At 41.6% G+C, this 16,045-nt stretch overlaps 1 protein-coding gene across 5 annotated transcripts in view; it reads left to right on the top strand.

Annotated features, from left to right (window-relative positions):
- SORCS2 (sortilin related VPS10 domain containing receptor 2) overlaps nucleotides 1-16,045 on the top strand; it is a 568,270-nt gene that overhangs the window by 47,579 nt on the left and 504,646 nt on the right. Inside the window, exon 1 of one of the 5 annotated variants that reach the window (XM_086891224.1) lies at nucleotides 379-750. The exons of the other annotated variants lie outside the window; for them this stretch is intronic. Within the exon in view, the coding sequence (XP_086747350.1) occupies nucleotides 394-750 (357 nt within the window). The 5' untranslated portion in view covers nucleotides 379-393. Of the gene's footprint in view, nucleotides 1-378; nucleotides 751-16,045 lie in introns of those variants that run through there. 5 annotated transcript variants of the gene reach the window in all.

Genomic DNA, 16,045 nt, shown 5'->3' with positions numbered 1-16,045 from the left:
CGCCCCGAGATGCTGCTTGAATCTTGCTCGGGCGCTCTCGGAAAGCCTCTCCCTGGAGCTCTGCGTGAAAGTTCACAAGCGGCGGGGCTCCGCCGCCGCCGAGAGAGCCGTCCCCGCCGCGGCTCCCGCGGGGCGCGAGTGTCCGTGTCCGTGTCCGTGTCCGTGTCCGTGTCCGTGTCCGTGTCCGTGTCCGTGAGTGCCGGAGCCCGCCCGGCGTTTCGGCGCGGACCAGCAGATGGCGGCGCCGCCCCGGCTGGGCGCGCAGCCCCGCGCACGGCGCTGCCGCTGAGCCCCGCTCCGGTTACAGCCCTCCCCCGCCCCCGCCCTCCGCCGCGGTGTCTCCCTCCCTCCCCGCCACCTCCCCGCCTGTCACTACCACGCCGGAGAGCCACCATGGCGCACGGCGGGCCACGCGTGTCCGCCGCTGCCGCTCCGCGCGGGGCTGCCCGGCTGCCGCCGCCGCCGCTGCTGCTGCTGCTGCTTCTGCTGCCGGCGCTGCTGGGCGCCGCCGCCGCGCCGCGCTGCGCGGAGCCCTGCGGCCGCCCGCGCCCTGTAGCCCTGACCCGCGGGGCGCGCAGCCCGCCCGAGCCGCGGCGCGGCGGCGGGGCGGCGGCGGGGAGCAGCCGCTCCAGGAGAGCATCCTTGGCGGCCGGCCGGGAGCAGGTCTCCCTCATCAGCACCTCCTTCGTGCTGAAAGGGGACGCGTCTCACAACCAGGCGATGGTGCACTGGACGGGCGAGAACAGCAGCGTGAGTGCGAGGGGCGGTGCGGGTGGGATACGGGGTCCCTTGCCCTTGCCGTCGCTTTGCTCTTCCAACTTGCGGGGAGCAACCTGCGCTCCGCCGGCCTCCGTGCTCCCGCCTCCCGCTAGCCGGCCCGGGGCGCGGGAGTCCCCGCGGGCAGCGCTCGGGGTGCTGCGGACCGTGAGGTGCCGCCGGGAGGCGAAGCGCCGCCGTGGTCGGGCCGATCCCGCGTACCCCTCGCCACTTCCCCAGAAGTTTGGAAAGTTTGCGAGCGCGCATCTTGCAGAGGCGCCGGGTGCGCGGTGTGCGCCGCGCTGCGAGGAGGAGGAGGAGGAGGAGGGTGGCTTAGGTCCGGACCGGCGAGGCGGTGTCTCTGTGCGGTCAGCCCCGGGTCTGTGCCAGGGTATCCGGGTAAAGGAGAGGCGCGGGCGAGCTGCGGTGCGAGGATTATTTCCTCCAGTCCGCATGAAGTCCCAGATTAAATTGTCGAGGCTTAATCGATTCACCGCGATTCAGTCATCCCCGTGTAATCTCCCCCGCGCCGCTCTCTACCTCCTCAAGCGCCGGGGAAGGAAAAGCCCGAAAAAAACCGAAAATGAAATAAAACGTAGCTCTGGGCTTGAGGTGATGTGAGCAGCAGGGGTGAGAGAGCGAGACGGCGCCGCAGGAGCGTAGGGACGTCCCGCAAAGATCCGGAATAGCAGCAGCTCTCCTAGGGGGCTTTTGCAGCCACATCAGTGGATAAAAATCTTGCGCTGGGGCGAGTGATACTGCGTTAGAGCATCACTGTTCACAACTTTTCATGGTTAAAGCAATGTGTCTTGCCTTTATTGTTTATCTGTTTTAGACAGCAACTCTCACGGTGGGTGCCACTAGTATTTTTAAAACTAATTTTCAATTTCAACTTGTCTTCACTTCTTTATGTATTGAATGGATGAGTATTTGAACGGGTGGTTTCAAGGATTTGCTGCTCTAATTTATTCTTCACTGAAACATTATATCATAACAGTGGCCGGCATAGGTAAATATTACATGGCACCTTGCTCTGTCTGTGTAACTTCATAGTCAGGAAAATATCGTTATGAAAGCTTAAGATGAACTTTCTCCTAGAGGATTTTAGTGTTTCTGGAAAACTCCTGAGTGTTTTAACTACTACTGTCTCTGCTTGAACTTTGTGAAATTAGTATAAAGTTTACTTAAACTTGGCTTAGTTCAGTGTGTGTGGTATACTTCTCACAAGTATGTGAATTATCATCCTTTCTCTAGGACCTGAAGTCCTGGGTTTTTGCCTGTTTTGCTAGGGAGTCAGCCAGGATGTGGAGCTGCTAAGGCTTCCCTGATGAGGATGCAGTGATTCCCTGGAGCATGCTGAGCGCTTACGTTAATACTCTTGTATAATCAGGTGTCAGAGTTGAAGTCAGCATCATAAAGCTTGACACTTTCAAAGGCAGTTTTTGATTTGTTCAGGAAGGAAGTGTAAGAATGGTCATTTTCTGTGTAAAGAAAGTGTTGCAAATCAGCAGCATCAGCTATTCTGATTCTGTTCTCCCTCCATTTCTCTGCTATTAGACTGCTGCTGTTTTGTGTGGACAGTGCTTGCAGGCTGTTAGGACAGCTTCCTTGAAGAATTTAGTATTAAAAAGTTGGTATAAGTTCATTTTCTGACATAGAAGGCAAGTAACAGCTTTCATGCAAAGCATTCTGCATTCTAAAATGAATATAGTAGAACCTTGCTAATCCACAGTTATGACTAGTGGTCTTGCCTCGCCTCTCTGCAAAGATTTAATAACAGATGCTGCAGTGAGGGCTTGTATTGCTAAAATGTTATTATTTTTTCACAGTATGCTACAGCTCACTTACTAGAATACTACCCCGTAGTCTCTTCAAAAGCAAAGATAAATGGCAACTGTCAGAAGAAATGAAAGTGGTTACAGTCTTTGCTGCAACTTAGCTCTTTTTTTGTTTGCTTAGTTGCTATCTACTAATTCAGTATTGCAGAATGACGTGCTCATCATTAATGCCTGCAGACGTTCTGTACATTATTTGTACATTCAATAAAAAATACTTCTGCAGAGTTCCTTACAAAGTATGATGCTTACTCTGCCTGCCATCAGGTGATTACTGTCAAGCAAGACTCTATTTGAACGAGTGACCTCTTAATGAAAGACTTTGCTGCCTTAACCCAAATGAAAGCAGCCAGTCTTTGTACTGGATGTTTTACAGTAGGATTGTCAGCATTTTTTTCAGCTTCTCTTCTTGTTAGTCAGCTTTGTTTTATTGCATGCTTCCAGAAGAAGAGCTGATTTTAACAAAGGCTTCCAGAGAAAAAATATTTGTAAAGAAAGTTCATAGAATCTTTTTCTTTTTAACTTTGTTTTTTTTTTAAGAAGTGGAAGAAATACACTAAGCTCAAAGAAAACAGAATGGGCTCAAGGGGATTGCAGAGAATGTTTCTGCATGTTTGTATGTTATATTCAAACAATTGAAAATAAGCACCTGATCCCAAACATATTTAAAGTAGTCTTGAATGTCTATTTGTTTAAGTATATGTGTATGTATTTATTTATATTACTCTGTGTTGTTTGGAGGTAGGAACACTATGATCCAGTGCTTCTTGAACCTGCCACCTTATTCTGTGTTCTTAAATCTATGGCAAGTTTTTCCTTGTCTTGGCAGCACAGGTTTGAGTCTTGGAGCTCTGTTTTGTCCCGGGCGCATTGCAGCCAAGGGGAGGGCTGTCATTCCTACAGTGGGGTTTTGGATCAGGCCCTGCAAGCCTCAGGAGGCACTCAGTAATCTGAAAGTGTCACCACACACATTTGGCACCTCATTGGAGGTACTCAGCACTTTGTAAACCAAGGAGCTAAACTAGTTTCTTTACCCTTTACAGCTGCTGGGCTGAAAATTTGACAGTGATGAGCTCCAGATGATCACATATTCTCTTAAACACCTTACCTAGTAAAATAAATGAAGAAGAAATATGCAAAAGGATTATTCCTTTGAGCTCCATGATGAAGAGACAACTATAAAAGCAGAGGGGCAGTCGCATCTCTCAGGGATGTTCACCTGCATGAATAGTTCATTGAAAGTGCTGTCATGGAATACTCACAGGTGTAGATCAAGGGCAAATAAGTGTGAGAGGGGCAGAGGCTAGGTTGATGTGCACATGGAGTTTTAAAAAAATAATTTGCTTCGTGTAAATCGTCTTGTGCTGCAATAGTAGGAGCATAAGATTTTTGGTTGCATGAAATGTCTTGAAAGAAACTAGGGAGGCTATAAATTAAATTTATCCTCTCTCTTCTCTCTTTTCTGTGCTGTAGAAGTCTGATGTTTACTTATTATCCTCTTGTAATGCTATTAGTTTAGGGAGTTAGAGAAATGGTGGCTTTGATGGCAAAGCAGAGGATGTGGTTGTATGGATTCTAAAGTGGGCTTGAATCACTGGGAAGATCAGGGTACAATTCCTTGCTTTGTCAAGAGAGAGCTGTACCAGGAGATAGGCAATTTGCTTCCTGCTTTGTGTCCTTGTTACTTTATTTCATTGTCTGATAATTATTTACAAATCCTATGAACAAGAAGCGTGACCCCAACCTTTCTTTGCAGCGGGATGTATAGTCAAAACCATCACTGGTGATGCAGGTCAGTGCTTGTCACAGCAAGAATGTATCTGGTTGGTGAATTCCTGCAATTAGTATTTCTGCTCTCTGTCCCCTCTGCCCACAGAAAGCTGTTGTGTGGTCTTACTTTCAAACAAAGGCTCATGCAAGTGGAACTAATTTTCCTGCCAGTCTTAAAATATCATAAACTGAAGACATGGCAGGTGGGTGGTGCAACGCACCATTTACTGTGGGAAGGGCAAGTAATTGCCATCCATGTAACTGATAAATAACACTGAGAATTGGAATATATACAGGTAACATGCCAAAATAATAGTCCTTAGTGTGTTAAGCTACATATGCATGTGTCCAGATTTATTAAAAATATGCAAGCCTTTCTGATTTGGGGAAAAAATAGTCAATTCATGACAGCTTTTAAAAATCCTACTTTTCCTTTGGAGAAACCTGAGTCATCCCGGTAACTTTTTTTTTGGTGCTAGATAAACAACTTTGTTTGTAAAACTATATTCTTTTTGACCCTTTGAAGAATTCCCATTCTGCATTCATACTAGCCAATTTAAAAAAAAAAGAAAAATCAAAGCCAAAGCAGAAATAGGGGGAGATTGAGATTTGTATTCACAGTTGATTTTGATTCAGGGGCTGCTCTTCATGCTGTGTGCAGACTGCTAAAGTAGTGTGAGCAGGACTTTGGCGAGCTACTTCCAAGTCTGCGCTTTCATGGTGCCAGTATTTCTTTTTTTTGTTTGTTGGCAAAATATTAAGTCCATGCATTATTTGTCCAGTAACTTGATGTCATGATCCCCCAGAAAAAAACTTGTTATGGAAAATAAATATAAATATACACTTTTTTTTTTTTTTTTGTCCTAAAAAGCAGTGACTTACCAGAAAGGAAGATTTATTGCATGTCTGCAGATATTGCTATGCAAAAACTTCAGCTGATCCAGACTTGTTTATATTTGATATACAGATACTTTGTTTCATTTAGAAACTTTCTCTTTTTGATACAGTTTCACTGTATATGATTGAATATGATATATGATGTATATATGATGAAGCTAGTGATCACTACATGTGTTCTTCTAGCAGAAATTTTATTTAATTGTTTTTCTGTTTTGTTAAGTTTGCCATCAATTATGAGAAAAAATATAAAAAGCATTGACTTCGACATTACTGTAGCAGTACCTATAATGGTAAATGTAGTTATCTATGCAAACATGGGCTAAAGTCCCTTTGTGGTAAGGTTTGGATGGTGTTTCTGCAGAGTAGTCAGACTACGTTTTATGAAACTAAAGGGAGCATGAGGTCAAAAATCCTGACAGCTCAGACCTTTGATAAATGGCAGATATATTTCAAAGTGAAAAGTAGATTTCCCATAGGGAGAGTTTTCTTAAAATTCCTTGAGATGATAGTGTGATTATAAAAACAAACAGAAACCAATAATCATATTTGAATGGAACAGCAGAATCCCACATGGAAAGCAGAATGATTTTAATCTGATTGAAGTAATGCAGGAGTTTAAAATTTCTTTTTCCTTTTTCTTTTTTAACGGTATGAACTTTCTGGCTTATTTCATCTATTTGCTTCTACCAGCTGCCGTTTTCCCTCTCTACCAGGCTTACATCTGGCTGTAAGTCATATTGCTGCCTGCTGAGCTCTATCCAAATTTCAGCAATTTCCAGCTGCTAAAGGAAAGAGAGATATCACCTCTTCTCATCCCCTAAGTAGACACTTAAAATTGATACATACATTTAATTAGTAAATGTGTATTTCAGACATGCTTCAAAGTTCTCCTCCATGAACCCTCCACACCTGCAGCCATACCTGGTTTTACCTGGTTTGCAGGTTTGACTGGCATTACCTGGCTTGCTTAGGAATGAGCTATTATAGCAACACTAATGTGCCGACGCTGGGACAAGCTCAGTTTAAATCTAGGAGGGAAATTTAGCAATGTACACTCTTGAGTGTACATTGATTGGAATCCTTCCTCCCTCTGATACTGCTGATGTATTACACGTGCTTGATAAATGAAGCGATCCTAAGGGATGTGTTCAGGCTGGGGGTAGCAGTTCACATATCACAGTGGGAACATAATGCATTCTTCCCAAGTTTGATGGGCTTAGAAATCTACTCATATAGATATTTGGAGAAAGAGTTGAGGACATCCCTTTTGACTTTATTAAAATTCAATAGAGTAGTAGATACTTTTTGAGAGAATGGAAGAGGAAATTGATGAGCTTTTCATAAAAACAGTAATTGTTCTGCTAAAATGGGAAGCTCTGTAAGGTATAGACCACCTTATGAATTTAAAATGTGAAACTGCCCAGATTACAGAAGCTTTTATACCAAGTCCTTTGCCTATCCAAATATAATATTTTATGGTTGTGTCAGTTACAACCAAAGGTTGTTCACCTAAAGGAGAGAGATTCTGCAGTACAATCAAATGGGATCCTTCTATGTTCTGAAAGCTCAACTTCATTTATGCAAAATCAGAAAGTATAGGTTGGAAGTATTCTGCAGCATATGACTTCTTGCTGTAGCTCAGAATGGAACCTGATAACCTGCAACATCATCAGCATTTTTATTCTCAAAGTCTCACATTCCTTACCAAATATTCCCATCCCTAACCCCCTGTCCCAGTAATACTAATTTAAAACTCTAACAAATCACCAAGGACAAAACCACTTTTAAGGAAATAATGGATGGGATCCTTTACTACGCTTTACTTCTTTAGGAAGGAGAAAATTCTCCACTGCAAGGGTGGTGAGACACTGGAAAAAGTTGCCTGGAGAAGCAGTGGGAACCCCATCCCTCGAGCTGTCCAAGGCCTGGCTGGATGGGACTTTGAGATACCTGGTCTAGTGGAAGGTTTCCTGCCTATAGCAGAGGGGATGGAACTAGATGAACTTTATGGTTCCTTCCAAACCAAACCATTTTGTGCTTCTATGATTCAGTCTCAGCTTGGACTTCTGCAGTAGGAAGGAGATGAGGATTGTCTCTGGATTGATCCCTGACAATCTTAACAGACATGCTTGAGAAAGCTGGGAGCATCCGCTGGATTTGCTGTCTTTAGTGCGATGAATAGAGAAGTGCTGGGCTTATGAATCCTACTGGATGTCTGGATGAGGCTGTTGTGGAAAGAGGAGAGATGCTGAGGTGCTGCTGTCCTGCAGGACTGAGAGCCCTTGGCAGAGCTGGTGATGCTTTGCACAGCCCCGTCATCACGCCTGCGAGCTCTAAGCAAGAGTTGAGGTGCAGTTGATGCCTGGGGGAAATTTAAGGCTTGGCCAGAGACAGAGCATGAGGTTCCAAATGAACAGCTGTTGGATTAAAATGAAGCTGAATAGTAGGGCCAAAGAACTTTTGCCAGTTACCTCACCAGTATCTTTGGAAATACCACTTGCCTTACATAGGTGATTTTGCAGTTTCCTACCTGCAAGGTGAGAATAATAGTACTTCTCTATCTCTTAGGATGACTTTTGCCTAAAAACTAGTTTTCACATTGATATCAAAGTAATGGTTATCACCATAACACCTGAAATAGGCAGGACTATATAAAATTGCATCTGTGACTTCTTTGGCAGTAGAGCCCAGGAATTAGAGAAGAAAAGCCTCTCACAGGTTGTGCAAACTTGTCTGCTTGTTCTGATGTTTGTTTTGATCAGGACTCCTTTTAATGTATAGTCCAGCTTAATTTAAATGCCTAGGCTCTGGCACTTCAAGATCACTGAACAGTCTTAAGATTATGTGACTAAAACCAGTATCACTTAAACTTATTAAGCTGTGTTTAATATGAATTTTTCTGCTTTTGTTTAGCAGTTTAAGGGAACAACTGTGTTTCTTTCTCATTGTTTGTACTTTTTCTGCTCTCATGGACTAATAATTATTTCTCTGAATAACATTTATTTTGACCTTATAAGTTTTCTTTTATACCTTACTTTTGCTAGCTCTTTAATTGCACCATCTGGATAGGACAGTACCTAGATACCTAATACCTATAGTATTAGGTATATAATTACCTAATTACCTATAGTAATTAGGTATATAATAGTACCTCTCTATTGTGTATCTGACAGGCGCTTTTTTAGAAATGTACTTGCACACAGAGAATATTGTTAATTTCTGGCATCCTTCTAATTGCTATCGTGATTATCTGTTTTCCTAAAAAGAAAATCACAGAACAGTAAATATATGTATTTTTTAAGGGAAGTCATAAAGACACTTCAATAATTTGGTCATTAGCAAAAAAAAGCTGGTTTTAGGGGTTTCTGTACAGTTACATTGTCAAAAGTTTGTTCTAGTTGATGAAATAGATGTATTTAATGTTTTTTTTCCCCATTCATTTTATGAACTTTGTTTCTTTGTCACTGGAGGCATAGTAAAGCTGCATGAATGTTGCAGCAGCGTATTTGGGAGCACCAGCCCCTGTGATGTGTCCTTACTCCTGGGGAGCCGTAGGCCCATGTTTACTGGCCAGTGTGTTAAGTTTTAGCAGATGCCAAGTTGTACTCTTGTGCAAACACTTTTTTTTATCACAGTAACTGTCTCTGGTCTGGCCCCTGGACTGAAAGTGCCCAGGGAAAGAGAAGTCTTTCCCCTGCATGTGTATGAGCAGGATGTGTACTGGGGTTCTGCTCAGAACTGGTAGCATTTAGGTACTGGGTAATACCAATAAATAATGATGATGATGATTGAGGACCAAGTTGTTCCACCTGTAAATTTTACCCATGTGCAGCTTGGCCTCCCTAACTGAGCTATGGTGGTGAAATGTCGCTTTTCTTAGGTGGTGAAGAGCCTGTTTATGATTAATGCATTCCCATGCTTTCCTCCACCAGCAATTGTCACTGCAAGACAGATGCCCAAGGGGATGGAGCTGAAGAGTGAGAGGAGTATGTTGGAATCACTCTTTGAGCTTTCAGCACTGTTTCACAGTGGTAAATGTGACTGATTCTGAAGAAATAGTTGTTTCTTCATTGAAAACACAGTTACATCTGGGGTAGTAGGTTGCCATAAAATTCTCAAGGGATACAATAAGATATTTTTCCTGTGTTTGCTAGCAGAAAGATACCTTGTAACTTGGTCTTTTCAGAGGATTGGAACTGTTTGTGAAGTCTAACACATCTAAATCTGCAGCAGCACTCGTTAAATCTTGCCATTTATGGAGAGCAGAATACTCTTCTCTCAGCTCTTGTTTTATGCTCCCAGCAGTTGTTTTGGGTGTTCAGCCTAAGGAGGCACCAGTGTTAACATAGGTAGAGATAAGAGTATAACCCCGAGGGAACTCGTGAGCCCCTTCAGTATGGGCAGCTCTGTTTTATGCATGGATTTTGAAGGACTCCATGGATGAGATAAAAAACCAGAAATAAACCAAACAAAAGCATTATGTGCCAGGAACAAGTGGATTAGTGAATTACTTTCTTGGTGCAAAGATCTTTACTTCAATTACCACCACCAGTCAGTGGGGATCCAAATAGATGTCTTGTAGTGCTCCAACAATCAGCTAGGTGCAGAACTCATGAGGTGAATTCTGGGGAGGTTTGTGGCATCAAATGCCTGGAGATTCCCACAGACCTGGCTGGTGATGCTGGAGCACATTGGACTGCTGGAGTAGTTGGATGTTATAGAAAGACTAATGGTCTTGTGCCCATATCACCTCAACCTGCAGCGATTTTCCCAGTGGAAAAGGAAGCCAAAATCAGATTATTAGGATCTGCTATACATTTGTGTTCTTGTACTTGCAGTCTCTAATCTTGATGATTCTTAACTAAAGAAATCCCAATATCCTACACCATGGGAGGTTGGTAGCAGTAAACTTCTGTCTCTAAGTTCCCAGCTGATTTTAGGAGGAATCCCTCAGTGCTCTTTCTGAGCACTTTGTGGGGCCCTGTTAAGAGTAGTAAGGGTTCATGTGGCTGCCATACACTGCTCTGCACACGTGCTAAGTGAACTTTATTCCTTCTGGCCTCTCTCATTTTAGTCTTGTATCCTGCACTAATTTAATTGCTGTGTATAGGGCTTTGGAATCTTCAGTACTCTATTATTTAATGAGGTTAGAGCATAGAAAAAGCTTTCTTTTCCCAAGCAGAGATGCCTCATCATAGGCAGTAGGACTTCATCAAAGTTGCAGCTTTTGATGTAAAAGGCCATTTCTTATTTTGCTAATTTGTTTGGCTTTTAATCAGTGGTTTCCTGTGTTTCCCAGCCTGTTACCCAACCACAAAATGTCAAATATGTGGAAAGGTCTCAGCTGCCTTGAGAGCCATCTTGAAACATGTTCTTTGCCCTGAGTGAGAAGTACAAGCTGAACTGAAACTATGCAAAACATTTATGCTGGGAGTAGGGTGGCTTCAGAGTGAGAGCTGTGTCCTGAACACCAGTGACAGATTACAGAGGAATGACAGTGAACACTCTGGTTGGCCTTGACTGTACTGGTGCTTGGGGTAGAAAATTGGGAAGTTGTTACTATTAGTGGTTCTGAGCTTTTCTTTCTCCCTGGATGCCAATACTGGCAGAGTCAGCTGAGATCTGATCCTCTTCTTTTTGTGGTTTACCAGCCTGATAGGAAAAACAAACCTGAAAGAATCCAGAGTTTCTTCTCTTGTATGTGACATCCACCAAGGCGCTGCTGAGCACATGCAGGAGGGAAGAGGATGTGTGGATAGAGAAAAAGTGTCCATATTTTTGGAGCAAGCAGCCCACTACCAATGTACTAAATTTCTCTGGGGTCACAGATACTATTATTTAACACTATCTAAAACCACTGTAAAGAAGAGAAGCAAAAAAATGTGTTGCATGTCAGCTGAAAAGCATTTTTTGTAGCTCTGTGAACCCTGCCTTCTGATTCACTGATTAAGTTGTTGGTTCCTGTTAGCATCTGTGAAGTAAGATGCAGAAGGAACACATGCCCTGCACAGAGGCTGAATCAGGCACCTTTGCTTAAAATATGGTAGGATATAGCTTCAGTGAACATACTTTCCATTCAAAATGAAATACATATGTTCATCTTCCTGCAGCATCTCTCAAGGGCTATTGGGTAGAGCACTGGGGGCTACTAATAAGATCTTCTTTTCCTTCCTTCCTTTCTTCCTCCTCTTCCAACTGCTTTAAACTAGATGTTTTTTTATAAAGTGGGCTTCATTTAGAAGGCTTTGAACCTTTTAATAATCTCATTGCCCCTGGAAAACCCTAAGAGAGAATTTTTAAAATTTATTATATAAGCACCTTGTGCCCTGTGTTCCATTTCTTGATTTAAAAACCCTTGGGAGGGAGATGACTAATATCAGACCACCATGTATAATCCATGTGAGAACTGGGTTGTTAGCTGGCAAATTATCAATATAAAATATTTTTTTTGTGGTTTCATTAACTGCAGAGAGGCACTTCTTAAACTGACATGAACTGCTACAACATAAGAATTGAATGAAAGACGAGTTTCTTCATCAGTGGGTGTAACTGGTTTAGTTTGATCAGTCTGCAGGCACACAGGAATGTTCATGATGTTTTTGTGTGTTTCTGAGGCAAGAGATGCTTTATGAACTCTGGAGATGCATGAAAAGGAGTGCCTCCACTTCCTGTTTGAATCAATGTCCATCTATTGTGAGGAATTATATCTTGGCTCTAATTTTCAGGACTGTGAAGAGACTGTTCCTTAAGATGGGAATGTAAAGCTACAGAAGGATGTAATTTTTATCTTGTTTGCAGAAACTGCCAGCAAGTCTGGTTATTGCATTGCTGTACTTTGTGGAGTACATCAAGGCTTCCCTGAGGGAGCAGAACTCAGCCCAGTGTGATGTTTCACAGGGGTCGGTACCTCAGAAGTTGAGCCCATTGAGATGAGAGCATTGAAATTCATATTTAGGTGTAGACTCCGTGCTAGGGAATATTATAAAGAGTTCATAGTCTTTGATCCACTATCTGTTGTATGTGGATGGTTTGCACAAAATAGGCAAGCTTTTTATTTTCTGTAGCCACTAAATAGGCTTGTATTTATTAAATGAACCTGGTTGTGACAGTCACTAACTGAAGTCAGTCAGAAACTTTGCTCCCCTTTAGGCAAGATCTGCAGCTGTCCTTTGTTTCTGTTACTCGCCTGTCTGCTTTTCTTGGTATGTCTCATTCCTCCTTCCTTTGTCTCAGTGTGTCTCCTTTGTTATTCTCCCTTCATTTCCTTCTCAGTATTAAATCACCTTTCTCACCCCTGAGGGCTTGAATAGCATCACCTTCCCCATTCCATCTGAAAAAGAAGATCTTGAAAGACATGGTTAGTTATGACACTGACAAGTCATCAGTTTGGGAGTTGCCAGTTTCCAGTGAAAATAGATGTTCACACTTGGTCACATGTTGTGTGTAGAATTGGACAGACTGCATGGCATTGCTTAAGGAAATCTTGTGTTCATGGCAGGACCTGTAGCTCTAGAGCATAGCAATAGCAGATGTTTAAAAAACAAAGTGTCCCCAAAATGCATCATCATAGTTGAAACTGGCCCAGGAGCAGTATTCATCTAATGCCTCAAAACAAAAGCTGTGAAGAGATCCCTTAAACTTACCCAGGGTTTGGACTGGGGACATACTATGAAATACACTGCTTCTGTGTTAAGCTTCCATGTGAGTTTAAATAATCATAAATAGAAATGAAATACTCAAAATTCCAGTTCCAGTTCTGAGACATGCACATGCCATCTAATAAGAATTTGAAATTACTTGGTTGCTCATGCAGGTGTAATTGAAAAATAAGCATAATCTATTCAGTTTTAGATTTAATATATAAAAGAGGTACTGTGAACAAAACACAGCTTCTGAAATGTCTATTTCCCTGGATTTTATTGTCTGGATTAAGTTCAGATATTAGTGCATGTCATTCTCATACGTGGGTGATGTCATTCTGAGGTGGGACTTTGCCAAGTATGCCTCATTATTACTTTTTGCAGTTGATAAGCAATGTATTCTTTTTCCTTTAAATGAAATTAAATATTTACAAGCTGTTACTTATTGCAGGAATTGAAATGAATGAAGCTTCTTTTGAAAACAAACACAACCTGAGGAAAGCAGAGACAGCAAATGAGTTTGAAGCTGTCACAAGAGGCAACTTTGAATCTCTTATATCCAAGCTGTCGCTTTATCAGAGCCCTGAAAATATGGGAGTCAGAAGCAGAAACATGTAAAGTCGTGGTTTCTGGCATAGTTTATTTCTCTGATGCAAGTGCGCTTGCTGTGTAGTCACTGCGGTTCATGGACTGAAAGAAGATGAACAGATTTAGAGTGCTTTTATCTAACATGAAATTGATACTGTCTTATGGGAATGACTTCTAAGAAGAACATGAGAATGTCTGTACTAGGCTAGACCTGTGGATGTTTGGGGAAGAGCATCAGACTCAGATGAAAATTTGTGATCCTTAACCACAGCTTTTCTGGCCAACAGCAATTTGTGGCTCAGGGGTAACTGTAAAAGCTTCTCAGGTGCAAGAAGCAACTTATTTGTAAACATGAAATGAGAGGGAAGGTGAGCTTATGTACTCACTAGTACTGGATTTCTATTATCCTTTCCATAAATGGATAAATAAATGAGTTCAAATTTTGGGGTATGTTCTCTAAGTGATTGTAGATTTGTCTCTACATTTCAGAATTTTAAATCCATTTATTAATTCTATATGGATTTAAATAGTATTTAAATTCAGAAAAATTATATGAAGTAACAAGTAGATCTGTCAACACAATTTACAAATTATGGGGTTTTTTTCTATTGTAAGTTTCTCAGCAATTTGGGTACTTTAAAGAGTGTTATTTCTCTTGAGTGAATGTTGTTTCTGGAAAGAAAGATGCATGGCAAAAGCAGTTTTAGATGTCTTTTTGTTTCTATAGAATTTATTAAAGGATCCTTTTAGATGTGTGGAGGATTGTGCTGTCATATGCAAAAAAGTACAAAGTATCCCAAATGTTTTCCTTGGTTATCTGAAGTTGAATTAATGTTCATTAAATGGGCATCCTCATCTAAGTCAGGATTAATTTTAAATTCAAGCCATTATTCTTTTGGTATGTAATTAATACTGTGTATGTTCTTATCAATAAGTGAGTCTCATTTTCAGTTTGTTGAAGTTTACCTGAGAGTATTCAAGTGTCTCACCCTTTCCATGTATGAAAATATGCCTTTGATGTCTCAGCATTTGACTTTAAAACAGCTGATCTTCTGGCGTGCTGTATAATAAAGTTGTTTTGATACATACAAGAAATTCTGCTTGTTTGTTCCAAGTTTGCATGGCATAGTTAAGCTAGGTTTTTGTTCAGTAAAAATTTGTGATTCTTTTGAAATGGAAATCAATCCTTTTCTCTTAAGTTGCTTAAAATGTTTATTAAGCAGGCATGATCAAGTTTCTTAGATTTTAAGAAGTGCTGAAGGTGAATTTTGAAAATCTTGCTCATTTTTATTTACAAATAGTTCATGATTTTAAAATAGAGGTTTCTAGTGCTCTTTTTCCATTTTAAATATTGTTTTGAAGGGCATCAGTAAAAACATTCAATTATAGTGTTCTATCTATAGACTCCCTGGGAACCCAGGCTGTGATTGTATTTCTCAGCTAGAATGAAGCAGCACCATTTCATTGACTTAAATTTCTTCCATTATGGAAGAATCCTTGGCTTTAATTTGTCTCACAGGTAATGAATGGAATGTTAACAGTAATGGAAAGAAAGAGGTGCAAGAGCCTACAAAATGGAGAAAAGTGAACAGAAACAAGTAATAACCCAAGTATTATATTTTATTATTGAATACCACACTGTTCTTTCTAACTGTTCTTCCTCTTCATTTTATTTTCCCTAAAATTCTATCTTATTTCATTTATCTAGAAGAAACATGCCTCTTAGCATGAGCTGAGGGCTGTTGGTTTTTTGCCTTTCTTTGTCTTCTTACTGTCTCTTAGTCCTCTACCTTCCTTTCTGTGGATTGGTTAATTTAATCTTTCTAGCTGCTGCGTGTTCAGCATCACTAGGGTCAGCATGTTACATATGGAAGACACATCAGCTGAAGGAAACTAATATCCCAATCAACTTACTAGCCGTGCAGATAGAGGGAAACCAGCTGGCATGAGTGAATTGATTTCTGCATCAATCTCCTTGCACAGGCAATCAATTCAGCAGAGAGAAACGAGACCTGAGTCCTCATCACTTCCCTGAAGCAGAAGGCTCCCTACAGTGTAGTTTCATCGTCCTGAGCTCTCTGCTGCACTCACAGAGCTGTGAGAGCAGGGGTTCTCCATATGGTGTCACTGAGCCCAAAGCCTGTGAAAAGCCACAGCAGCTTCAGTATGTTTTGAGTCAGATCCTTGGGCTGATCCTGCAGCCATACTATCACAGTGTTAGTTAAGAGGTATTTAAGCCCCCAAAGCATTAGGTGGCTCTCATCTCTCTTTGCCAACAGCATGAGGCTCATCCAGACAACAAATGCATAACCAATTCTATTTGTAATTTTTTGTAGTTTTTGAATCACATGCTAATAATTCAGAGGAATGATACTCAAGTAGGCATCATTATTATATCTACATGGGAAAAAAAATATGGTTTTCTTCCTTCACTTATTTTTGGTGAAGGAACAATGGTGCAGCAAACCAAGTCTGTTCAGTACTAAAAATTTTCAGGGCTTTATACTGTGTAACTTAGGTAATTGCTTAAGTAGTCGAGTTAAAGAGAAAATAATT

The sequence above is a fragment of the Cyanistes caeruleus genome, chromosome 5, assembly GCF_971803275.1.
Source record: "Cyanistes caeruleus chromosome 5, bCyaCae1.hap1.1, whole genome shotgun sequence".
NCBI lineage: Eukaryota > Metazoa > Chordata > Aves > Passeriformes > Paridae > Cyanistes > Cyanistes caeruleus.
This window is presented reverse-complemented; position numbering and strand designations above follow the sequence as displayed.